The 27,865-nt window shown below is 42.1% G+C and overlaps 1 protein-coding gene across 3 annotated transcripts in view; it reads right to left on the reverse strand.

Annotated features, from left to right (window-relative positions):
* Positions 1-27,865, reverse strand: part of WBP1L (WW domain binding protein 1 like) — a 62,106-nt gene that overhangs the window by 16,256 nt on the left and 17,985 nt on the right. Inside the window, exon 1 of one of the 3 annotated variants that reach the window (XM_054831769.1) lies at positions 8,722-8,924. The exons of 1 other annotated variant lie outside the window; for it this stretch is intronic. In XM_054831769.1, the coding sequence (XP_054687744.1) occupies positions 8,722-8,748 (27 nt within the window). In that variant the 5' untranslated portion in view covers positions 8,749-8,924. Of the gene's footprint in view, positions 1-6,631; positions 6,758-8,721; positions 8,925-27,865 lie in introns of those variants that run through there. One more of the 3 variants, XM_054831770.1, reaches the window with a different exon arrangement.

Consider the following 27,865-nt stretch of genomic DNA (forward strand, 5'->3'; position numbering starts at 1 on the left):
GCAGGCTATGGGAATGTATGTCGGTGGATCCCAACACTTGCTGAACTGCACTGTCCCTCTATTTTATGCGAGTGCACCACGGCCACACTTCTCCTCACAAGCCTCTATGGAGCCACCACATGCACAAAACCCAAAGTCCATCTCAAAGTATGGGCCACCTCACTGAACAAGTGATGTTAAGGCAGCAGTTTCAATGCTGAAAAGTCCTGCACTAAGCTCTTAAGAAGACACAGTCTATTTGGGGATCTCTTTGGGGACCACACAGCACTCCCCCCCCCCCCCTCAGAGCCATACCTCCCCAGCACTGGGCCTGTGGGTCCCTCACCTGAGCACCCATAGTACAGCAGCAACAGTACTTCTAAAAGCGGAACAACCTCCTACCACCTGAGGTTCAACAGAAAAGATCCCATGCTGCATTCTTCTCCTAAGAAGTCACACCATGTTTTGAAAGGGTTTTCCAGAAAACCATTTTGCTGAACAGACCAGTCCAATTGCTTTACTATAGGTAGCTAAAGCAAACATTTTATATTCTTGTCTTGAGATTCTACATGCCAACAGGAGACACAACATTTTCCTATAGGGTAAGGAGGTGTTTCCATCCCTAATTGCCATGGCTGGTAGTAACTTTTAGGAGACGCTGTTGAGCTAGCACAGCATTTTCTGCTTCAGGCACGTTATTCATTCCAAAAACTGTAATTTTAGTCAGCAAACGAACTAGAAACAGGACACATCTATTATCTGTTCTTAGTAGTTTATTTACACTTTTCCTCCTTTTTGTTGGTCTTGTAGAGTTAACATAACTGACAAACAGCATAGATTTTGGCTCTCAAATCAAGAGAATTGAGAAATTAAGATCCCATTGCAAAATTGTAATCCTGTTGATAATGCACAAGCCAGAAAGTGACCGGCTGAGGTCTGTGGTTGCGACACATGAAGATCAATGCGATCTGTTGAACCAGCAAATGAACCACACAGAGCTAGTGAAAGAACAGAGTCCCACAGTGCCATTTCAGAACTCGCCTGCATCAGAACACTGATCCATCCTTGACCACCTGTGCCTACCCCCAAGAAATTAGTTCCATTCAGTGGTGTCTGCTTCAAAGAGTAGCAATAAGGAACACATCGGTGTCTTTTGGCAGCAGCAACCTATAACAGCTTCAACATCACTATATTTTTCCCACTTAAGCACTTGCAGCAGTCCTGTTTTCAGACACTTTCATCCCATTATCCCTTTATTTGAACTTCCTGACTCCCTCCTGCCAACCTTATTATATTTGAAACGACCTTTCCACAATGCTGTATGCTTATGTGCAGGGTCGCTTCTTGTCAGCTCAGCTGGCAAACAGATCTGAGGGGATGGGCATACATGTTGAACAGAAGATCCTCAGCAGCTAGGCTGGTGTTCTGCAGGTTGTTCCTGCCTGCTGTTGGAGATCAAGTCTCAAGCAACATCCTGCTTTCCCATCTAAAATAGAACTCAAATCTTACTGTCCAGAGCTTCTTTACACACCGACCAAGAGAAATCATCTTCCCTGCTAATGCATAAGTGCTTGTACCTTTGAATAGCCTTGCAGTTAGCTTTTAGTTCCCACAGTTCAGAAAGTCCAGAGTTTCCAAGTCCTTGCAGTGCCATCCACCAGCCACTTTGCTCAAAGTCCACGCAGCTCCTCTTGGAGCCTTTCTGCAGCCCTCTGTCAGTCCAGCCACTGATGGGTTTCCGGGAATACGGAGCCGTCAGATCCAGTGCCACGTGTCAGACCCAGAACTGTCACCCTTGTTTCCAAACAGTTTCACAGAATCAAGGAATAATTTGGTTTGGAAAGGATCCCAACAGGTCACATGGCCCAACCCCTGCTCAAAGCACAGCTACCTCCAACACTAGGTTACTCAACCTGGCACAGGGAAAGAAACAAAACATAAATGCAACAAGTCTTTGGAAAAAGCCTACTAGGCAAAGATTCCGGCACAAGGAGAGCATTGGTTTTGGACATGTTACAGGTGTCTCCTTTGGATTGCATGTTTCAGTCTCCTTTCCTCTCCCCATTTAAGTCAAGACTCATTTCTGTGAAAAGCTGAGCCACTGTACAGTTTCTTGCACTGTTCTGCAAGCCAAGGAAGAGGTTATGGACTGCCATCAGTACAGGCCATGACAGAGAGCCCGACTTTTTTTAAAGGAATCTTCTGCCTACTGCCAAGCACTTCAAATCAGGCTTCAATTCCGAATTAAATCCCAGCCTGCATGCACTTTTCATACCATTGGTGTTGCATTATTTCTACTCCCTTCTCCTATTCATTCTTTGTGTTACATGCTGACATATCAGCAATATAGTCATCTGTAGCCTAAATGTCTCCTGGAAACAATATCACAAGTGCTTGTGCTATGAAAGCACACTATTTCCCCTCACACCAACAGGAATGGACAAGACACACGACTGAAAGAGTAGTTTTATAGGTAAGAAAAGTACATATGGAGGAAAAAAATAATCTCATAGAAGCAAAGTTGGAGCACTCACATTTTATTGACCTGCCTTTGTTTCTAGTTTCCATTTCAATTAGTGCTTGTAATGATAATTTTAAATCATTCTTAGCAGCATGGAGTTTTTATTGAATTACTACAAAGAAGTTTTGTTGGGTTTTTTTAGGTAGTCTTATGAAAACAAGGAAGGGGGAGGGTTTCTTTCCAAAAGCACTTTCTTCCCCAATAGCCAATGGCTATCACATTCCAACACAGGCTTCCCTGCTGAAGGACAGTCTTGTTTTCTTGTTGTCCAGGCAAGCACATCCCTCCCCATCAGCCTTTGTTCAGCTAACTGTAGACGCCTCCAGACAGGATTACTAAGCAGCATCTACACGTGTCTGCTCTCAAAGAGCATTCAAGTCCATTAGAGCAGAATATTCCTGTTTTGCAACTAAGAAGTCTGGACATGCCATCCGTTATCTCCCACCTGCAAAGCCTAGGAGATTTCCAGCTAATTTCAACGGACTGGCTTTGTCCTATAAAGCAGCACGTACTCTAGGCTGCATGTGCATCACTGCCTCCTCGGCATCATCCTAAGAGCTGACGCAAATCTGAGGAACTGAACTCGCTGGATCCCTGATGCACACTCCAAAGCTGGGAGCTTGCAGGAGAAGGCTCTGCAGTCCTGCAGTCTGTGTTCTCTCCCCATCCAGTCCAACAGAGGCCATTTGTTAAACCTAGTGCAGGCTCTTTCTCATGAAACCAGTTGAGTTGGGAAGACCTCATCTTGGTGCCTTTGAAGAGTCTCTTCATATTTTAGATGTGGTGGTTTGGATTAGTTTTCACTTGTCATTTGCTTTATAAAGCAACTTTGTTTGAATAAAAATAAGATTTTTTTTTTTTTACTTATTTTTTTACTTTTTTTTTTACTTATTTTCTTGTTGACATTTAGCATTTGTGATAAACCCACAACCATGCTGGCAACTCTGTCAGTAGCACTGTCAAGTGCTTTTACAAATAATCCTTAAAATATCCAGCAGTGGTAGGTATAAGAGAACTCAAGGCAGTACCATATGTTGTCATATCTGAATCTACAGCAAACATTAACGTCAGCGCCAGGGAAAAAAGCCAATTATTTTCTCCACCTTCCAGTTTAGTATTGGACCTTTACTGGAGCTCTACGTGACAAATTAAAGGTCAAAATCTGGGGCATGATCAAGACAGGAGGCATTCATGGAGGTCTGTAGGTTGCCTGAACTGCCCCTTGCTGCAGGAAAGGATGGAGTCAGACCTCCCTATCCTACTTTTGTAAAGGTTTTCAGTACTAAATGGTTGGGTTTAATGCCTGTAAATCTGTTAGGATTTATTGTGTCTGAAGCCAATGCAGGAAATGGAGGGAAATGAGAACTGATTGACAGTGGAGTACCGTTACAATAAAAGGATCAAGGCAGTTCACACTTTTCTAGTCTGAAAAGTCAGCAGTTAACCTGGGAACACTGTTGCTATGTCAAAAAAAGGAGAAAGATGAAGATGAGGACATTCCAGACCAGTGTGGCTATTCTCCAAGCTGAAAATTAATATGTGCAACTGCAGCAACAAACACCACAGCCCACGCTCAAAAGTGCATAGTTGGCAGTGAACCACCTACAAAAGATGACTCCTCAGCTGGCATTAACCAGGTAACCAAAACCAGCAGTGGCTGATATCACAGAGATCTAATAACCATTTTAGCTTTTTGCTCTGTCTCCTCTTTCCACAAAAATCTGGCCTCCATTACCCTAAATATGAGCACCTTGCATTTATATGGCCTCTATGTGTCATTCAGCCTGCCAGAGTATTCATCCTAACCTTGGTAATACCCAGACACCCTGGAAAACACTTTGAAATTCGACTTGCATTTGCTGGCAGCAGGTTATATGCCATTCCTCTCTTCTAGGATAGTCAGTTTTTTAGACCTACTCTAATCTCCTATTCTCTCCAAACTTTAGTATAGCATTTGTCAAGGCACTACATAGCGAATTACTATTTGAACTGGAAGAGATGGGGATTAATAAGGGAATGACAGGGGTGACTAAGGAACTGAATAACAGGCATACAAACAGTGGGACACAGTGAAAAGCCCAACAGTAGGCTGAAGGGAGACTGCTGAGCTGGCATCCACCGGAGGGCAAGATGCTACTGGTTTTAACAGGACTCAGGCTCAACCTGTGACTGCTCCAGACCTTCTGGTTTCACAGCTCTCATAGGGGACTTTGGTAAAAACCATCTATTTAATAATTAAAAAAAAAAAAAAAAAAGAATAAATCCTGACCTAGTTATTTCACTAATCTCATTATTCGTAGGCAGCAGTCCCTTGCTTTCAGTACTCAGCTGCACCCATAACAACAAAGCAGGGTGGATTTAAGTGACACAATCTTCAGAAAAATGTATTAAAAATATGTATTTTGAGTAATTCAATCAGTATTTGAACAATATATATTATTTAAGAACCCAGAGCAACAGAACAGAAGTGATTGTCAGTATCTTAAATACGTTAGAAACAACCAACAGGAAAAACTGTTTGATACCCACTATTTATGATTTACCACTTGGCTTTACTCAAACTCACATATCGGACTATCACTAGTGTTGGTTAGCCAAGCCCATCAGCAATAGCTCATGAGAATGCAAACATAAAGCTACCAAAGAAGATGAGCATCACTGTCAGAGACAAGACTCAAGTGGTAGTAGGTTAAAACTGTAACTGAAAATAGTAGGCTGAAATGCCAAATCTTGCCATAGGGTTTACTGCAATTCCTGGTTTGCCAGCTGCCTCCCAGTTCCTAACCAAAATTCATCTTAAATACAAAAAACACCAGATCCTTTCAGAGAAGTACAGCAGGTGGGATCGCAGCAAGGACAGGTAGAACCACAGGGGCAGTTCAGGACTGACACTGACCCTGAAGCCTCTGGTCCTTCTCCCATCTTCATAAACACTACACTTGCTAATCCTTTGGAATGTAAAAGCAAAAATCCACCATCTAAGCAAATTCCATGTCTTTGTTGGATTCAATTTAACAAAAGCACATAAGATTGGTAAAGATGAAACCAGCTTTGATTGCTGCGAGTTACTGGAACATCAGATGCCAGCCCTTGCCAGCACGACAGGGGATAAATTCCTTTAAGCCTGCCTTACAACAGACAACTGAGGCCAGGAAATAAATCAAGTCTGGACATTTCTTCATAAGACACCCACCACAAATTCCGTTTTGCCGAATGTGGAAAAAAAAAAAAAAGCGTTAAGTGCAAACATCCAAATACTTAAAGTATAAGAAGTGGGGGAGGAATGATGCCTGTGAGCTGTCCCAGGCACAATAAAGACCTCCAAAATGGGAATTCTCATCCACAACATTTATTGCTTCACTAATGCCAGCATCAGGAGAATTATATTTAAATCACCATGATTAATCACAGCCACAGCAGACCCATCTTCACCCCTAGCAGATGCAGAACCTCTGAGGTTTTATTAACCTTTCTCTGAGGAACAAATGTTTTGTTGTATCCATTTATCTTGGGAGAAATATTCTAACAACCTTTAAAGGAACACTGTCCTTTCACAGATCGTGGACCCTTTGGAATATTTCAGTAAGAGCTGGTTTCATTTTTGTTTATTGCAAGTTTCACTTTCAGACTCCAAGAACTGCACATTCACATTTTAAGCGCCACGTGAAAGTGTTTACTTCCTTCACGCCTTGCTAGAAGCTTCCCAGCTGTAGTCCCAGCCCTTTCACATTAAAGATAGATGCTTCTAGGAAATTACAGCTTTGAGGAGGCTGTCTTGCATTTTGTTGTTTTAAACCACCAACCAGTTGACAACACTGAAAACCACCAGCAGTTAAAATTAAAACTGAAATGTTTAGGAATCCAACATTTTAACCTTTTTTTTTTTCCCCTTTTACGTTTATGCAGTGAACTAGATGAACCTGTCCAAGCTTTCACCTGCAACCCTAAGAGGAAATGCTCACTTAAAGTGAAAGCTGAGATCCTCTACAGTCATGTTTCCTGGGACGGGAGCTTTAAACATCCACATTGCGCTGATGTCAGATAGAGCTGACCTAGCTTTTTATACATCATCCCCACTGCAACAACAACAACAACAAAAAAAAAAATCAAAAACAAACACCCTATTTTTACCATGTGTTTAGCAGTCCATCTGCCATGCTGCAACGCCACTGGGTCCCAAAGAAGCAGTGAAGGCAGATAGATCCAGGAGAACCAGCTCTTCTGTGCAGTGCAGCAGCGAGCAAGGGGTGCCTGTCCCGGGGAGCCAAGGCTCTCACCGTGACCATTTCCCCCTCGTCACACAGCTCACGGGATGGCACCCCACTTGGCACCTCGCCCATGTGCCTGCGAGGTGCAGCCCAGGATCAGCACCCCTTGTGCTGAGTGGGAACAACAAGAAAGGACACCCCAGACAACCAAGTGTTTACAGTCCGAATGCAAACACAGGAGACAATAGAAGCGGAAGCATGACAATGTTTCTGAATTCCTCCCACACTTTTAATTAAATAGCACTGTTCACTAACAACCCTTTTTTCCTGCTTTTTTAGAAGTGGAGGAAGAAATTGCTCAATAATATCTGCATGCAGGACACAATCACAAATATTTAGATTGTAAGTCTAAAAATTATTAAAACTCAAGATGATTAAAACTAAGAAAAGTTCAAGCAGCTCCACAAGCAGCTCTTTCCCACTATATCCTTCATCAGTGGATAAAAATAGTCAAGAGCTTTGCTCTTGTGTTCTTGAGGCAACACCTTTTTTCTGCTTCCTGTAAATGCCTCTGTATCAACGCCAAAAAGTTACAAGCAGAGAAAAAGTACCAGCCAGCCCATAAGATAGCCAGATGGTTGCAGTTTGAGCAAATGAAGCCAAATTACACTTAACTTCTGATTTTACACATTACGCAGCAACTCAATTGTCCCCAACACCTCTCTAAAACAAAAAGATTAATTTAGAAATAGGAACATTACATAAAAACACTCCCATGAGACTCAACATGTAAGCAATTTGAGCAATCTCAACATTTAAGCCAGCTACATCTCACTGCAAGTTGAGAGTTACCTAAAGCCATTCAGCCTTCGTGCCCAAACTTCCCTCTTAGGTTCAGTTCTGAGGTTTTTAGGGAAAGTCTCTTTGCCGAGTGCTAACAAGTGAACTATTATTATAGCTATTGCATCCACTTACAGAAGGTCATTGTGCTAGAGGTAGTTTCTTATGTAAAACTGTTTTCAGTTCAGCAGGGTGGGAGGGAGGGGGGTGGGAGCTGCACTTCACCAAAAACTGAACTGATAAGGGAAGAGACACAGCACTGTTTACTCAGCAGTGTGCTGTAAGTCCTTTTGCCTTCCTTTCTAAACAACTGAAAGTAGGTAGGTTAAACATGCTACGGTCCAATCTTGAATTTTTAATTCTGAATTAGAAACTGCAAGCGGCACTCTGATATCATGGAATATCTATTTATTGTGGATTACAGATCCCAGCAGTGCTGGGAAGAGTTTACAGTTAGATTCCCCTACAGACGTGCCTCCCAGACCAAAAAAAGGGTTTGCTCTCCCCGAGCCTAGGAACACATAGTTGGCACCTCCTCCAGCGGGGAGCAGCTGGGCAGTTGCTACCGTTTCTCATTCCACTCGACGTTACCAGCTATTAAATTATCCCAAGTTTCTTGTTCAAGCTTAAACTCTCCCAGAACAATTAAAAAGTCACCAAGCTGGGGGTCACAGCACATCGCCATTTTCCGTTTGGTGACCTTTGTCAGAGATGAGATATATATAAATGTCTTAAAAAAAAAAACAAAACAAAACAAAAAAACCCACAACAGTTTAATGCTCAAAATACTGTCTGCACAAGAAAACAGTTCCAAGTTTGGCATGTTTTTTAAGCAATGTAAACACAATTCCTTATTAAGAACTGTGGAAAGTACCCTAAACCCCAACCAAATAAAAACTGCACGGGACCACGACACAAAGAGCCACCCTGCCACAACAACAAGAGAGTTTCTTTCCCCGGCTCACAGTTTTACTCCTTCCTTGCTAATAAAAAGCGTCTCGCACTACCGTACTCCCCGATCAAACACCACGGGTGGGGAAGCGCTGTTTGTACGGTTTCGTTTTGGGAAAGTCAGAAATCATTTCCTGGGTTTGGGGGGTGAATAAAAATAAAAGCAAGTCAGTCACATCCTCCACCTGAGCAAGCAGCTCCCACTGCACCGAAGCTAGTTACCTGTCTGAGACCCAGGAGGAAAGGCATTCTGCAGGCTCATCCTCTGCACCAGCGCATGGGAAAGTAGGAATTTAAAGCCCCACAGTGACCATTTCCTTATCTGCTGTGGGCAGCCCGCTCCTCCGATCCTATTTAAACCAGGGCTTCCTCGGCTGGGAATGCTAAGTAAACAGGGTCCTGGGACACTGCACGCACTCACTGGCTCCCCCTCCTCCTCCTCCCACTCCCCGTGACATATCTCAGACACAGCCCAGCCGGAGTGTTTGCAAGAGGGAAATGACATCAGGTCGGGCAGTTCTGAAAAAAATAACAAAAAAAAAAAAAGAAAAAAAGAAGCCCTGAACCTTAAGAGAGCTGCTGGGTAACAGCAGGCAGCTCGCTGCAAAAGGGAGCTGCGTGCTGTCAGGCAGCGCTGCTTGTGCGGGACCCTGGCAAGGAGCCATGGAGGAGCAGAAGCACTTTCCTCCCTGCTAAATGGGTGCTACGAGTAGAGGGGAATCGATTAAAAATGTTGACAAAAGCCGACAGCTCCTCAGTGATGATTAAATCTCGCTAAGCAAAAATAGACATTTAATCTGTTTTTGAGGAGAAAGCCAAGTTTGATGCTGCTTGCTGAACAGTGCTGGAGCCCTAGGGGCACCCACCGTGCTTTCTCTGAGTACCTCCAGACCCCAGGGACCTGGGTAAAGCCTTCACAGATCCAAAGCACTCCCATCCCACCTTCTGCCCACCACCACAGGTATGTTTTTTCTGAGCAACTCTTATGGCACTGTTCAACTCTCAACCCCTCCAGATAACAGCCATCCTACTATAGAAACGGCAACAACTCCTCTGATTTCAGTAGGACCAGGGTTGGGCCTCTCCAGGATCAGACAGGTGATGGGAAGACATTTTAATCCACCTCTCCCCAAGGAAAACACGACTAGCCCCAATGGAAGGTTTCTCATTCTATTTGAGCTCATTTCACATTTTCATGCCAAGGGGCAATTAAGCCTTATAAACAAATTTATCATCTGGTGCCCAGGATGGCATGTCTTGTTTGTCCTCTCCCAAGTAAGGAGTACAGCAAGTTCCACAGCAGTGTAGGAGATGACACTGCAGAAGGTAATCTAAATTTAACTCCCTTTTCTACCTCCACTTTGAAAGTTCAGCAACCTCTTTTTTTTGGGCTTCTCTTTAATCAGCAGCTGTCCTTGTCTGTCGGGGGGGGACTGGGACACCACCGCCACTCCCACATGCCCTAGCAGCAGCTCCATGGATATTTGACAGAGGGGCAACTCCCCTAGCTTTTGGCCTCTTTGGCTTTTGGAGCTCAACACATTAAAATACTTGACGAGGGAAGGAATATACTTTTTATCCATAGAGAGTTCACTGAATCCCTTTTTTAGCAGCAGTTTTAACAATAATTTCAGGACTTCAGAAGAGAGAGAGAAAAACCACATATAATTCTTACAAATGCTAATTTGCAACAGCAGAAAAAAGAAATTTTAAAAAAAGGAAAGAAAAAAACCAACCCAGAACAGAATCCCCCCTGGACAGCCAGATAGCTTGCAGCAGTGTCAGAAAAAGACACCCATTTTCCACATGCCAAACCCCCTCAGTGACCACTGCTGCTGCCTCCTCCCAGCCCAGCCCAGCCCAGCCCAGGGTTGTTTCCCAAATGAGAACCCCACTGTGGGTGTCCTCTACACAATTAGGCTGTAAGACTATACACAAATATTACTTATTTTTACACCAACTTAAAGCTTCCATATAAACTTGCCGTTTAAGGTAAGCACATCTCTGTTTTTCCCAAGGGAAAACAGGCACATAAGTAACTTCCTGGAGGATACAAAACGTCAGTGTTAACTAGCATCGGCCAGGCAGTGGGATTTTCCAGCTTTTGTGCTCTTGGATCAAACAAACTCTCAACCTTTGCTTTTCCAATTCTATGGACAAACATCAGCGATATAAAAGGGCAGCTTTCTGTTTTAGTAATCTGGTCTGTGGCCTCACGCTATCCTTTGAAATATCTGATTTTGGCTGTTGCTATCCAGAGCCCCGGACTAGGCAGATCCCAGGGCTGAGCCAATGCAGCAATTTCTAAATCCCTACTGTCAGAAGGAATCTAACTTTAACCACCCGCCTCTCCCCCAGCACGTACTCAAAAGGCGAAGCATCATTCCAGATCCAAGACAAGTTGTGAAGGACTATCAAAGGCAGTTACTTAGCGAAAAAGCAAAAGCATCCTAATTTATGTGTGAACTTAACAATCCTGGAAAGACTAACACAAAAAGGTGGTTTGCAAGCACGCATTACCACATTCAACTGCAGCAGCAGCAGCCACTCTTGCAGTCTCTGAGGGGCAGTGGCCAGTAACACGCTCCACAAACTCTGCTATAGGTGACTATGGACAAAGCCCTGGAGAAGGGAAAAAAAAAAAAAAAAAAAGCTGGACGAGTTAGCTCTTACCCTTATAATCCCCTATATCAATACACTTAGAGCCTTTTCAAAACACCTAGGTTCTCCTAATCTTTGCAATTGCTTTGGATATTCCAACTAGTATGATTTTACCCCCCCCTTTTTTTTTTTTTTTTTTTTTTTTTTTTTTTTAAGTTCATAAGTACTTGCTCCAATACTTTGTCTTGCGGTAACGAGTTTCATAGACAATGGTTGTGAACAAATAGTTCCTTTCATCACGAGTGAATTCACCACCTTCTAATCTGACTTTCATATTATTAGCAGGTGGGAACAGAAGTCCCCATCCATCTTCTCACCTATTCATTACTCTGTACCTGTTAGCTATCTTCTTATAAAACATATCAATCTTCCCCATCCCCTTAATGTAAAAATCTTTTCCCAAAGCCTTCAGCTGCTCATTGCCCATTTCCAAAACCTTTCTAATTTTCTATTGCACTCCGCTTGGGGGCAACGAGAGCCGAAATAAAAATTATTTTAATGAAGGCAAGAGCAGCTCTAAGGCAGGCTCAGCATGGCTTTCACTTCCTTTATATGAACCCGGAGTTTAACATCTGCAAAGGCCACCCATCAATGACACAAGACGGTATCTATTGGGATATAGCGAACAGAGCAAATACAAGCTTTTACAGTTTCTCTGTAGATGAATCTCTTGAGGGCTCTGAAAGTCAGAGCTAATGTCAGGACAGATTATGGGATCTACATTATTTTGAAAATTTGCTTGTTTAGGCAGCCACCACCCATCCTTTTTTGGCATGTCAGTGTGGATCCCACTACAGGATAATGGTGACCAAGTTTCAATTTAAAAAGAGGGAATAAAGACCTCTAGGCTTTATCAGTCTGTAATACTGCTCTCCTGAACATGCCATCTGCCCCAAACTGATGTCAAGCAAAGGATGCTCCTTGGCACCTTCACAGGCCCAACAGAGACTGTGCCTCGTGACCTCAGATATTAGCATGCAACTGAAGTAGATGATGGAAGTCGTTTGGGCCATTTTAGAGTCACTTTCCATGTTTGATGGGAGATGCTTGCAAGCAGGTTTAGTAACCCAGCAAGATACAATATCCATTTTGATATCCCCTGAGGAGACATCTTGACCTTCAGATGATCCAGTTATGACAACACAATTGGAACAAAAATTGAAGTTGCGCAGCTCAAATCTGTCAGGCTTGGAGCACAAGGCAACTCTCAGTTGCTCCATTATTAGAGTCCTAGGCAGGGAGAGGTTTTGAACAGTAAATATGGGTGGTGTGTAATATCCCCTCAATTAAACTTTAATACCATGGTTCTGCAGCTATATATATACAGGTTGACCATAAAGTTGGAACAATTTTATCTAATGACTATTCCATTTGTGCACTCTGTTATTTTCATGTTGGTAACAGGAGCATCCCTGGAGCATCAGCTATCCATTTTCATTAGTCAGCCCACAGCCTTGGGTGCTAGAACTGAGACTACACAGGTCTGTCAGGCACTCAAAACAAAGTGTGAAAGAAGCAACCTAAATGGGGGTGACTTTATCTTTCCCCATCCTGGAGATGGCTCTGGGAATAAAGAAAAAAAGGGAAACAAACATACAGAAAGGCATAAAAGCAGATCTCTGTTTCTCCAGAATAAGACAACATCCAGGAACAACCAAGCTCTGCCTTGACAGCAAATATTCTAAAGGGCCTGGTTTGCTAGCAAAAACAGCATGAGACACTGGGAGATCATCAACACTCAAACAGTGATGCAATACTAGTTCTGCCTGGAAACCATTTCTGGCTAGCCACCAGCCTGCAAAATCTGCCTGCTTGTTGTCAATTCCCAAAGAGTGAAGGGCCACTTCCCCACCCTAACAGCACCATTACAGGAACATGATGACTTTCCAATATGAGGAGCAGGTGCCTTGGGTTCATGTAACATATAGCATTGGTGCTGCCTACAAAGAACGTCATTGACTAATTCCAGAGGACAAACAGGAACAGGTCAGTCTGATAATTTCCCAGTACCTACAGGACCTAGAGTATTTACTCTATTGCTTAGGGGACACATGGTCCAAACCAAACCTTTTAGACCCATTGTGTCTAGTACTACCGTATTATTTAGGAGCATGGTAAAGTGGGTCCCCCAATTTGCATGCAGTTCAGCTACAAAGCAAGGACACTGGAGTCACTTGCATTTAATGTTTGTTAGGCCAAGCAACTTCATCATTGTTTAGAGAGAGCAAAGAATAACTGCAGGAAAAGACACCATACGTGTTGGAACTGGCTTGTGAGCCAGTGCTGCAACATGTCTGCTGGATCAATCAATTTTGATGTGCAAAGAAGCACAAGGGCTTGGAGCAGTTAGAATCTGTCCTTGGGCAGATCCCTCTTCCCTGCAGCCTGTCACTGCTTCTGTCAGCTCAGTGGTGTAGAAGTACAAGAAACTTCTGCAGCTTACTAAGTCAAGATAAGCAAATAGGGACAGTGCTTTTCAACCTCAACTGCTGTCACCAGTCTTTGTCTCTGAGTAACTAGTTAACAAGAGAGGAAGAGACTGCACACTTCAAAATGTGTTCAGTGTTGCAGAGAGCCCCAATGCCAACAGCTCATGCTTGATTCCAATCAAATCTTGATTCCAACTGAATCCTGAACAGCAATTGTCAGCCAAACACACAAGTGCAAATATGTGCCACATCTTCCACCTGAAGGCCATGCATGAGTCCTGAACCAAAGGAGGGGGCAATACAGCGGAAGCCACTACCCACTCTGTCACCTGGTATTTCAGTGGGAGCCTGTCCTCCTCTTCGCTTTTCATATGTGGGTAAAGAAATACCAACAGTAAAGCACTTTCCTTTGCAATTTTGTACAGCAAGCAACCCTCAACTGAAGCTGCTTTCAGTATTAAGCTATCATAAGAAGGGCACTCAAGAAAGGGCAGGGAGAGGACAAGAGATGGATGTGGAGGAGATACCCAAGAGGAGTCCTCTCCAACATCCATCTGACAGAGGGGAGAAAAGAGGCCACGTTCAGGCTGTTCCAGACACTCCTACCCACTCTGCTGTTTAGGTGATGGGAGAGTGGTGGCAATGAGAAGCCCAGGCTCCTTCTCTGAGACCAAAATAGTTTTTGCTAAGTGTAGCTTGAAATTTCCAACCCTCAGTGACATTGTTTCCCACTGCTTTTTCCCCAAGGAGGAGAAAATGATAGCCACAGGTCTGGCATGCTTTTCTTCACAGCAGTGGAGTTGTGGCCAAGCCAATGTAATTCTAATGCCAAAGATAATTTGCATCATCTATTTTCTATGACCACTATTTCAATATCCAGGCTTGCCATTCAAGCCCAGAGATCTTAAAAAGGTTTGAAGTCCTTTGCCACTGAGGCAAAGGGGGACTAAAGAGTTGAAATTGCCTTATTCAGAGGTCACTAACTGCTTCAGTGGAGACAAGGTCGATTCTCTCCCTTTAGCATTCCCAGGTTTTGGGCACCGATGTCAGGCTTCAGTTTTAGTCTGGAGTGGGTAATGAAGTCACTGGAAAGCCTACTGGGCTTTCTCTGAGCCTGCTGGGAGGGGGAGAAGGAGGAGGGAGGGGGCAGTTCAGCTGTTAAACATTTGATGAGACTGTCTCCAGGAAGGCTAGCGTGTCCGGGGTGGTACAGGGACACTAGCCTGCCTCCTTGCTTTTTGGCACTATAGTTCTTGTTTTCCTATGCCTGTGTATGCAAACAGGACCTTTGGTAACAGCTCAAGAGGAGACGATCTGCTCCAGACAGGGAAGAAGGCAGAGCCTGCAGACAGTAACAAGATTCCCCAAACGTGGAATCAAGACGGTAAATGTCTTCTGTTCTAGTTTTAGAGTCTTGCACCATATGGGTACCAAAAATAAAGCCTGCGTGTGTCCTTTGGTCACATCATCATCATAGGAGACAGCATTGTCCCAAAGCTGCTTACCAGCACAACCTTGATGGAGATCTTACATGCCCTGCTCTTAGAAGTGCTATTTGTTTTCTCTCCAAATGACAGCAACTCACTATTTTTAGTGCTCATCTCATGTCTGCTTGGCATTTCCCTTGGGCCTTACCCTTGTTTCAGTGTTGGTGCCAGCTCCCACGAAGCGTTTTTTTGGTGCCAGAGGGGCTGATGCCAAGTCTGTCTGTCTTGATGCCAAAATGGCAGCTGGCTTTATTGTTGAGACAGGATTTGCCAAAGCTAACAGCACTAGTGCTGGGGTGACTAGCATTGATTTTAAGGTTTTCTTCTTCCTTAGTCTTCTATTGCCTCTAGATTTCATGGGATAATGCTGCTCTAAACGATACTCTGGGGTCCTAGGAGAGGGGGTTTTTCATCAGCGTCTAAGGTAACAGGCAATTATACAGCAGATTGTCTTAACTTGTAAGTCCTCAAAGAGAAGGATACTTATATACATGAAGAAATTATCTGGGATACAGCACTATCACTGCTGGGCCCAACTATGACAGAAACAAGCCCCCCCTGCAAATCAAGCAGGACTTAATCTCTCTCAGCCTGCCAATGCATTTAGAAAGCACTGACCACAAAAACCAGAACCCACTGAAGATAAGGGTGGTTACGTGGCATTTCATCACCAAGATATACCTAAGACAGAAGTCTGGAGCAGGAGAAGAGGGTCAGGGATCAATCAAATTGCTCCACATCACCACAAGCAAGACGACAAAACCCAAGAAAGGTCACGGCCTTTTGCCCCTTTTGCACTCTCACAAGTGCCACTCTGCAAAATGCTACTGTTCAGATAAAATCCAGTCTCGCACATGAGGCACAGGCACGTTGACCATGGGAAACACCCACAGAGATGTGAATAGACAGCACATGTAATAGGTAAGCACGCGTGTACAAATGCATGTAATTTGAAGTGATGGTATCCCTGCAAATTAGGAAGTATTTTGATGTTAACCTCTGCTACTTTTCTTATAAACCTAAAAACCACACCTTGTTCAGAAACAGTGGTGTCAAGTGGGCATCCAATTGCCCAAAGATGCTCACCTCTTTCTTCAGGAACAGTGCAGTTAGCCATTTTAACCAATTGTGTACCTCTTGTCAGGTTAGCTTTCTCATCATGTAAGACTTTGCTGGGGGAACTGTTACTCATACAGCCTGGTCAGAGCTTTCTGAAGTTCGCTGGTCTTTTCTGAGCTTAAGTTTACATCTGGAACAAATTTAGAAAAACCCCCAAAATACCAGCAGTCTTGTTTTCCTCAGCTGACTTTACAAGAAAGAGGTCTTTTATTGAGTTCTGAGACTTAAGTTTTTGTTTCCAGCAGAGCACCACTTCTACATGGGCCGTACCCTTCTTGAGAGGAACAGATTTTCTGGGAAATCCTTTAGGGAAACAGACATCAGCAGCTGCCTCTTTCTGAGCACCATGCTGGATATTATGGTTTGATAATGTTACAGAGCAGAGCAGTATCTCATAGGTTATGCCGAGGCAAAGAAATGTCCTCAGACTGCCCTATGTATGTACAGCCTCAAGCACTTTCCTACTATTATCCTTGGACTTTACGCTCCAAGCTCTGCCATGGTACCTACATCCCCATCAATAGGTGGGTTCTGGGTTGCACAGATGACTGGATTTGCAGTACATAAACCACAGACAACTGGTTTAACTGAGTCTTCTTCCTCTTAGAAAATACATGTGGATCACAATACAGTACTCACAAAATTAAAGGTCTGTCAGTTAACCCAATGGGCTGTGCAGTACCTAGAGTTTTACAAGATTTGTTATCTAGCAGAAAAGTAAACTCATCTGAACCGCTACAGGTAGGCTGAGGCTGAGGCTCAGAGTTTGTGGTTAGAGCCTGGCACAAACATCAGGAAAGCAAAAAGACAGGAAGACTTCTCCTTTTCCAAAATGAAGAGTACTAAAGATCATGTACATACATCTTCATACAACCAAGGCGAAGAATTAGAGGAAACCACAAGTTTAACTATTAAGAAAGCTCAATACCACAAGCATTTAAAAGATCACAGCACAACAGTATTAAAGGCATCATTTTTAAATCACTAAACAAAACTCTGAGACCTATTAGATCTTAACCTCCATGGTTAAAAACTTCTTTAAACATGCAACTTTAGGAAAAACCACTTCAGAAAAACTCATCTTAAACACAAGCTTATCTTTTCAAACTTGAATTACTGTGTTGCTTAGGATCTCTCCAAGTACTTGGAAGAAAAACATGAACTCATCTCTATTTTGAAATGATGAGTAAACAAAAATAAGGAATAAACAAACCAACATAGTGCCATTTCAAGCTGAGTTTACGCATGTCTGTGAAACAGAAGGAAATACCAAGATCTTAAAGCCTAATCTCTCCCCTGCTGTAGTACTGCGTCTACTTTGGCCCACATCTTTACCAAGAAGACAAGAAAAGCTCCCCAAAAGGCCACACACTTCAGTGCTCTGCCAACCGAAGGGGAGAACTTTTGGGATTGCTTCAATGGGAGAGTCTTCAGAAAGCATGATGTACACAAAGCAGAGAGCTCACAGGTGTAGGTTTTCAGAAACAAATAAAGTTGATTCAATCCGAGCATGCAGGGCAAATAATTCAATGCCTCCCATCACCAGCTCCTCCATCCTGCTGCATTTTTCCTCTCTGCAGCTATGTTCCCTAACTGTAGAATGAGGAGAGTGTCAGAAAGTTGTTTGAGATATTACAACCAACGGACTCTAAATACAACTAATTGTTATTCTTTCTATGCCTAGCAGAACTGCCACCGGTTACCCTCCTGTTGGGCTCAGCTCATCTGGAGGCCACCCTGGGACAGCCAGCAGTTATGTAAGCAACAGGCAGCTGGGGGGAAGCGATGTCTGAGTGTCGCATTTCAGCATCAGCCCTGGCATTACGCAGTTTGCACTTAGCTTAAGAATTAAAGGCACTGATGGCACCTAGAATCACAGCCAGTTTCTAAATTTTAGTGACGTACCTGCAGGCCAGGCGGTTTTGCCATTCCAAGGGCAGATACCTTCAACACCCTGCTGTCTTCCTCCCCCACCTTTGTGGTATCTGTAGGGTTTCCCCCTTAGGCATATGGGAATGTGTGCTCCCCTTTTGTGCATAAGCATGCTTTATTTCATATAGTTCAATGCCCAATAATTAAAAACTCATTTCAGCTTTATCTTGGGAAGAAATGCTAATCACCATAACGTGCCTTTATGGGTATTATCTTATCCCAACTGCTATAATTTCCATTAGTGCTTGTTTATCCACTGGCAGATAAAGCAAACACTCCCCTGGCTGTAGCCAAGCTGAGGGAGGACAGGGTGACCCGCACTGCTTCACCTCTTTCACACATTTCTCTGCACCAAGGTTGCAGGCTGCGGAAAAGAAAAAAGGGTAAGTGCTTGCTTTCTCCTTGCTAAAGTCTGGCTTCCAGACACGCATTTCCTCTAGATCACAATACCAGTGGCCTCTTATTCCTGCAACCATTGTTTTCTTTTAAATTCTCCCACAGCATAAACCAAATAGTCCATATGCATCTGTGTAAAAAAAAAAAAAAATCAAAACCAACTCAAAACCTGATTGACATCATACCTTTTTACAGGAAGGTAATTGGTGCTAATTAACATGACTACAGTAAAACAGTAAATCTTAAAAACTAACAAAAAAACCCCCAAACTGTCAGAAGCCAGTTATTTTCTTCTTCAAAAGGTGAATATACCTGTCCTCCTCAGCACTCAGTAAGCTCAAAGACCTGTGGGTGACTGTTGAATGAAGAAACTCTAAGGCAAGGAAATATTTTTCATTTTTTAGAAATACTCACTTCTGACACATCGTAGGCTCCCTGAAACAGGTAGTTTGGGGAGTAGGAATTCTGAACATCTCCTTTGGAAAACCAGGACTAACCTTCCTTTTCTGGAAACAAGTGAGAAAACTGCCCACCAATTCCATTGCAGAGACCCAACCTGCACCTTGTAAAGTCATCAGACCATTGAAAGAGACATCTTCCAGGTAAAAATACCTAAAGAACTTAGGAATGGATAGCAACGTTTGTGAGCAGGATTTAATTATGGATTTAATTACAGACTGGCCATCGGACTGTCCTCCTTTCAGCACTTGTTCCTTAACACAGGCTTCAAACATCAGGGCTGTTCGAAAATGGAAGACACAAACCCAGAAGCACCAGGCTGAAAGGCTTCTCAATAAGTCACCCTGTCAAACTGCTCTGGGAACAATTTGCTGCACCTAAAGCAGCAACATTTCTCTAACCTATTCTTAAAATGACTGCAATTGCTAGTATTCCCACTGCCTCAACAGGCAATGTGTTCCTGTGCTCAGTGCTCCTTAAAAATTAGGATGTTCTTTCCCATTAACATTAATTGAGGCCTTAGTGTAAATATGGCAGTAATTTCTTTTTCTCCACTAAAAACAAGACAACTGATCATAGTCATTGTCTTCACTTAGCTCAATGGAAAATTGTTCTATTCCTCTATAAGCTGCTTTCAGAAGACAAAAGTAGTCTTTCTTCATAGACTACAGGGATTAAACTGCTCTTCTCAGTATGCAACTTAGACCCATCTTAAAATGTGTGATCCAAAATGGTGCACGTCACTTAGTAGCATGGAGTATTACAAAATACCTGTATAGGACACTTCTGTTACTACATCATTAAAGATTCGGTGAGGTTTTTTTGCAACAACGGCACTCAATTTCTGATACATTCCAAAATCCTAGACTCCCTCTATTTGATTTTCTCCATCCAGTAAGAACTCTGCACTTTTCCTTCAGCATCCCATAACCAATATGCTCCCTCACTCAGTTCGGGCTGTGAAACATCCATGGAATCAACCAAATTAAAATTTTTTCCCCCATGAGGTTGTTCCTGGTAAGTCCACACTGCTCATTTCCTGTTGCCTTAGAGACGCTTGTAAAGCCTTCAGGGATTTATTCTAGTACTTTACTGGAGACTGAAGCACTTCACCATTTTCTAACTTTTTCTTCCATATTCTTTTCCTTTAATTTGACCCCTTTACATTTAGTATTCATTTTAATGTGTGCGGCATTATAACCAGGAGTTTGTGCGTTTTCTGTTTTTTCCTCTTGAGAACCAAAAGGGCAGCAAACCCTTTCAGTCTATGTATCAGTTACTGAGTAACTCAGTTTCCTCATAGAATTTTAGATCAATACCTTTTTTTTTTTCCCACATCTAACTGTATTTGCAGAACCTTTTCTCAAGCCTTTGTGTGTTCCTTGTTAGCTGCAATACAATTCTTACACCAAAGGTGAACTATACAAACAGTAAAATCTTTACTGTCCCTTCAGTTTTGGATGACTGAATTTAGTAGATGGTTTTAACATCAGCAAAAAATAAGGAAGATGATAATAAATTTCAGGTTCCCTTTAAAATGCAGGTCTAGCATGAGAAAGAAAAATGTTAAGACTTTTTAAAACATATACCCCATTTGTAGAAAGAATTCAGGACAAACTGACAGCATGACGTTATCTTTTAGAGTGTCAGCACACAGACTATTTAAGTCTGAGCTCACATGGAGTTGAAGTCACCGTAAGGAAAAATAAGTGACCATCAAAAATGTTCCCAAATTCTTGGGAAATTAAAAGCAAAGTTTCAGTCAAAAAAGCTAAAGCAATCTTTTGTAAATGTAGAAACTTATTAGTGACATGGAACTTGTATCTGCCAAAGTGAGCCAGCAGAAACAGTGATATTCACTATGTTCACCATGCACCAAAAGATATCCTTACAGATACTTGAGGGATTCAGTTTGGAAACCAGATCGATAACGGAGGTGAATCAAGCAGCTTCGCTACCAGATCAAGCACGCTCGACAAGGTTTAGTTCTCTAATATGCAGTTAGTGTATGCTTGAGCTGTGTAGTTAAAGTCTTTGAGCTATTATTATGCCTTATAGTCGTGTAGCTCTTGAACAGCTGAGCCTCTGTACTTCTCATTTCCAGGCAGGCCGGAGGAAGCACAACCCTGCTGCTTCCTCATTAGCGTAAAGTACTGCTGTGAAATTGCCTGCAACTAGCTTTTGAACTACACTGAGGGATAACCAGACCTCCAAAACCTCAGCAAACACATGGAAAATGCTCATTCCTAAACTCCCCAGGAGCAGGAAGATGCACCAGTGGCTCCTACAGTCTATAAACTGCAACTAGCTCGCAAGTGTCTGCTGCTTACAGCACCTCTCGCCAGACTCTCAGTCAAGTCCTCCACTTTTTGCTTCTCATCTAGATACGCTGAAAGAAATTTGGATGCACACAGACGCCAAGGATGTCCCTTGTGAGTTGCATCCTCAGGTATGAGAGATACCACTTAAGGGGTTTGACAGAGAGCCCAGATCTTGCCCTAGTATAACAACTCTCCCATAGTCAGCCTGCCAGGTCTATAAATCCCAGTATTCCAGACAGTAACAGCGGAATCTGAAATAAGATTCATTTCTAAAGGACAAGCTGGCTGTCTAGAGTTTTTGTTTTATTTCAGAGTCAGTTGACCACACAAGCAAGGAGCACAGGCACGCACACTGTCAATGTACCACTGTAGATGCCAAGCATTCAGGAAAGGCAGTAAATGCTAATATTGGAACAAGAGACAAGACCATTTTCACAAGTGCGACAGAGTCCCCCCACAGACCCAGTTTTACAAGGATTGCATCTAGCACAAACCAGCCACTTTTTCACAGTGGAGACAAATTTATTCTTGGCAAAAAATTACATGGTGGGTCATATCTCTCAGAGACACTCTGGCGTCTTTAAGAAGGGTCAAGAACTTCCTCCCCATAAGACTTCCTGAGAAACAGAAATGAAAGGACTCCTCTCTATTCAATAGCACAGATTCAGACATTCTGTCAAGATCTGAACAATTCTGCCATGTCTTTTCCCAACACAGCCTCAGACTCAAAAGTATTCTGGAACATGAAGATTAATATAAATTTACCAAATTCAAGTCAGAAAGATCTTCCAATCACGATCTACATCTCAGCCAGGCAGCAAAAATATGAAAGTCTGCCTAAAAGAAAGTGCATTACCCAGTATATTCCCCCCACATATAAACACTCTGAGAGCTGCATCAAAATTTGTTTTGTAATAATTTCTAGAGACAGTTGATCTTTAGTGATCTAGGAAGTTGTGGATAAACCTCAAGAACTGAGAATGTTTTTGGTGCATATTCTCATTTTTCCCCAGGGAATCTTGATCTTCAGAGGAATATTAACATGAAGTATGTAAAGTATTTTGTGGACTGTTTATAACCTAACGACTCCAAATGTAACCTTAAATGCCATTCTGCAAAGACTTAGCCATGTTCAGCATTTCAAACAGAAGGAGAATGGTAGAGCCTCTCTGGCAGACCACTTCTGTCACACTCGTTTTAGCTTTGTTCAAGTAATTTCACTTAATAGTTATTTTATACTGATATCAGCAAAACATTGCTCAGAATCAAGCTGACATAAAACTCATGGTTGCATTATTAACTAGTAAAATCATTCCAAGGATTTGGGTTTGGAAACATCTGTTCACGCTTACAGCCAAATCTGAAAGTCCAGCTTCAGTTCTTACTTAAATGTTACTTAATGGTTAAAACTAGCCGCCTTCTGGAAAAGAGATTTTGAAAGAAATACTCTAATCCTTCATTAAAAGACAAACGTGAAAAGCACATGGTTCCCACTGGGTACGCTTACTGTAAATCAAGTTACCTTTCTGGAAACTCAATATGTATTTGTTAAATGAAAACAAAACATCTCTTACAGTAATTCACAATCAGAATTTAAAAAGCCAGATGCTGCAGGAGTTAAGGTTTTCTTTGCAATGTTAATTTACCCAGTTACACATCCTGAAAGCTAAAAAAAGTATTTACGGAAGAGTGTTACAATCTGTGAAGTTAATACTCATGGAAAAAATCTAGTTGTCTGCTTTCCAGAAGGCGCTATTTGGTCCCTTCTATTTTTCAAACTAGAAGAGGCCTTTGCAGAATTATAAATAAAACACTGAAAGCTCCATGTGACTTTCCCATATGTAGTTTTTCAACAGCCAAGTGATTTCCCCTATCCCATCCCCAATGTTTGCATACCAAGGCAGTGTTTGCCAAGTTTCAAGCAGAGAATTTTTAAGCCAAATTTGTAAAACCGAGAAGATAAAGATGTTGTTAATATCCTTTGATCAGATATACGCCTCACAACAAGAGTTAAACTGCAGAGGGAAGCAAGACCAAAAAAAGAAAGATCAAATGTTTTGCCATCAATTTACAAGGAATGTCATTGTGTCAGTATAGATGATGTGGGAAATGGTAAGAATGCCAACATTAGCTTCTCTGAGTTTTTGAGAGCAGCATATGCAGCCATCCCACTTCTGCACATGTTCTGAGACAGAAAATTCTCTTCGCTCATTGAACAAGCAAGCAGACCTAACCCAAAAAGCGGAAGAGAAGAGTTAAGAGAACATCTCAGTTTTATTCCTCCAGGGCTACTGGCAGATGCAGCAGACGGGGATTTTCCTGTCTGCTGCTTTCCTGGTTGCCTTCATTCCCACCACAATATTCAAATATCTCAAAGCCCAACATCCGAATGGCTCCCACGCTATGCATCACATCCACAAACTTGTGGACGTGACCAGGCCTCCAGGTTTCTGAAGGGTGGGACGCCTAGCCACGTCTACATGGAGCAACACAGCAGGTAATTCTGTGCCAAGAGGAGACAGCAGGCAAAGCTGAAGCACATGTATCGGGACAATGGGAAGGATCCCCTGCCAGAGGAAAAAGCAGAGGACAAAGTACAGAACTGGCCTTCACCTGAAAAAGTAGGGCAGCCCAACAAAGAAGATAAAGTCACCTGCCACATAACATTAAGACTGCCACATCAGACTGAATGCCCCAAAGCAGAAGACAGAGACATATTCTTCCCAAGACACCAAGTATCTCTTTTCCAGTCTGAGTTGCAGCACAACATTCATTCCTACTGACCTCACTTTTCCCCTTGGATGAGGAACACACCCACGGTAGTATCTTGATCAACGCAATCACAAAAGGTCCTTCATTGCATGCAACAGTTCAGTAAAGCACATCTGGCAGCATGCAAAAACCTGCACTGGGACACCTTGAAATTCTCATGTTTGATGTGACCTACATCAAATCTTACTAATATCTAAATGCTCCTTTGACACTGGGAGTGGAAGAGTTGTGGCTGTGGGGTGGTGACAACCTGCAGCTTCAGTCCATGCAGCCCACAGTCTGTACCATGAAAGCCTAGCACCAAGACATACTAAGACACTGCACGCACACCAACGGGGTTTGAAAAGCCTGCTCAACCCTCAAGAAAGAAGGTGTTCTCTGGTCCTACTTACAGCCTGAAAAGCGAGGGGAAAGAGGTTCTGTCTTTATTCTTTGCAGTCTTGTTCAGCCATGCTCGACGCCTGCATGCCTCCTAAGTTTATGGTTACTTCCTGTTGACAAATATATTCTTCTGCAATCTATTTCATCTATTTTCAAAAAGACAGATAACACATTTTTTAACATTAGCCAGCTTTTTTGCAAGACAAATTATGGCCTTTATACAACACAGAATTGGGACTCCAAATAACTTGTCGTCCATTCTCAGACTACACTGGACTTCATGTTTGGCAAAGTCACTGTTCTCTATTCTTTTATTTTCCATCAGCAGAATAAGAATAGAATTTACCATATCAGCAGAATCATTAATGTTTATAGATAACATCTATTACTTTACAGTATGCAAAATATTTGACATGGGGTTTCATGCTAGTTCAGCATATTAATGTTTGTATATGTATTGAAAAGAATTAGCATTCATACCTAAGTAGAAGATCAGTAAAAGGTTTCAGAAATGGACATTCCGTGAATTAGTTATTTGTCTGTAATGAGGGAAAACCAATACAAAGTCATCCCATTTGTGAAAACTAGCAATTGATGATGATGACCATATATTTAGGGCCACTCTTCACTAAAAAGTGGCACCTTCCTTTTATTTATCATAGACCAAATATACATTAAAAAAATAAAAATCTTTTACTCTTCCACAATAACAAGGACACTGAAAGCATAATTCACTCTAATAATTTTCTGTACAGGACTTCATTGTTAACTACAGTAAGCAAACACCAGATTTAAGTTTTCCCTTGCAACTTTCCAATTTGTCATGACAGCTTTAAAAAGAAAAAAAAAAAAGAGGTTTCCTTTGCACTTGAGTAACTTTCCTCTTTTGGTCTCTAGCAAAGAGAGGAATGATAATTCAGAAAGATTCCTAGCCATGCACCATTTCTGGCTGAAATCACAGTTACAAGCCAAAAAGCAACGAGAGACTTAAAAATACAGGCAGAAATTGTTTAGCAGTTGGTATTCCTTTGCTAAGCCTGAACTTCAATACTGCCTTTATAAAGCAAATCAGCATCAAAAGAGAGGCAGAAATATGCACTCAATGCTTCTGACATACTTGATTGTAACAGAATATTCTAAGTAAGAAGTCATAAACATACTGCCGACAGTCTCTGAGATAACCACCAAAATGGTGGCAATAAGCGGCATCAAGAATGAAAATGAACGATCTCATAATTTCTCCCAAAGTGCCAAGAACTCAGACCTCCACATTACTGAAGACTCTTTACAAAGTATACATATGTGAAAACGTATTTTTAAGACCCACAGGACTGGAATCCCTGTCACAAAGTGCCACAGTGATAACTCAAGTTCTACAGGCAGTATTTTTTTTTCATGTCATTAAATATCTTTTTTTCCTGTCTTCACACCTCACAACCCACTTTTTGTGCCTCCAAATACTGACAAAAGTCACCAGTCATCTCCCACGGCATGAGACGCATGGGAAGCTGTGCAACAGCCTCTAGGATAGGGAAGCCAACTCAGATCCTAATTTCTCAATTCAGAAGCACAAAGAAAGAGAACATTTGTACCAACTTTCACATCTTGATGTCTCTGCTAACAGATTCTAACAACCAGGACACCAAAATTCATACTTCAGCATCTTCAACTTCTTTCCTGAAGGACTCCAGCTATTGATTCCTGATACGCTGCCAAGCTGGTCCCTGAAACAAGCCAGAGAGCTCAGGAAACATTCAGGAAAAGGTTGGAAGTAAGAAGTGATTGCAGTCAGATCCCAGCAGGCAAGAGGTCAGCCCCTGACTGCAGGGATTCACAAGGTTTTCTATATCCCAACACACCTCAAAGAGATTGCAAGGATTTCCCAACTTTAGAATAATAACTTGACAAGGAGAAACCATGAAGCTGCGAAAGCCCATGCAGCTGAACTGAACCATTACAGGCTCTCTACAGACTGGGGAACGTACAGTCCAATGAGTTGTCGTAAGTACGAGATTTTACTCTCAAGTCCACACTTCTTGACCAGGAACCTGAGATTAGAGGTCAGATTTAGAAGTGAAGCTGTGTATAAAGATCCTGACATGAATGCTAGAAGAAACAAGAAAACAAAAAAAAACAAAAAACCAAACCAAAAACACCAACCAGCCAACCATCCATCATTTTTTAGAAGAGCAGCTGCCTGGAAGAATTTGAGAAGTACTTCATCCAAAAGTGTTTCAGTTGCCATTCAAAATACTCTCACGTTGCATTTCCAGTTTCAAAATCTCTTTCCCTTCAAAGTCGATGTCCTCCTATACTTTCTTCAAAGGCTCTTGCAATTTAAAAGTCATAGGAAAGCACACCAAAATACCAGACTTGACTAATGCACACACTTCTCTGCTAGGTGAGGTTGCCTTTCTGCATTACATTTTATGCAGCAAACCACACACTACTCTGGGAAGATGCAACTTTTACTTCTTCTAAAGCACTATGTATGCTGACAAGCATATACAGATACTAACACAAGTCAAATGGGATTTTCTACTATATAAAAAACTGCTTCAAGTCTTTATTCTCCACTTGAGTCCATAATTCTGAATAACAAATGTTCTGCTTTTAATTTAAGCAACTAAACATAAATCCTGATGAAAGGCATTAGGAGTATGAAAATGCCCATTACCACTTTGGACTAAATTTGAACTGGTGACCTAATGATGTGGCACTTGTTAGTTCTTTATCTACCTGTGACCACAGAGATTTGCATCAGCAAATGTTTAAATCCTAGGAGACAATACTTCCTGGGAAGAAAAAATGTTAGACAAATTAAATCTTCAGAAATAAAAGATTCTAGATTTGTGCAATTTTAACAAGCAAGAAAATACAAAGAACAGTCACCAGATTCCTATGAGTTGCTGGAAGATCCTTATATTACAAGTACACAACACACAACTTTGTACCAAAAGTCAGTACTTGCAAAGCTCAGCATTCACTACTAGACTGGGGTAAACACAGCAAGTCCAGTTTCCCTCATGGCTTTAGAGATGCACTTAAGAAAACTAAATTAAAAAAAAAAAAAAAATCAAGACACGTTTTGTATCAAAATGCGTAAATAATTCCACTTTGAGTCAATATATTAAAACCTAAGATTTTCTTCATCTGTTCAACTGCATCACACCAAAGATGCAGAGCCTGGCATCGTAACATCCACCCTGCCAGAACTATTCAGGCTCTTTGTAGTCCATGAACTTTGAATCAATATGCTGGTGCTCTGCCTGTGGAGGTAGGCAGAAGTCCCAGTGAGGCCAGCACATGTTTCTCACCTGGTTTCAGAGAGGCATCAGCTGAAAGCAGCCATCAAGTTTCCTCTTGAAGTGAAGCATCCTCTAATATTTTATTAGGTTGTAAAAATTTC

This window comes from Grus americana, chromosome 7 (genome assembly GCF_028858705.1).
Source record: "Grus americana isolate bGruAme1 chromosome 7, bGruAme1.mat, whole genome shotgun sequence".
In the NCBI taxonomy this organism is placed as follows: Eukaryota; Metazoa; Chordata; class Aves; order Gruiformes; family Gruidae; genus Grus; species Grus americana.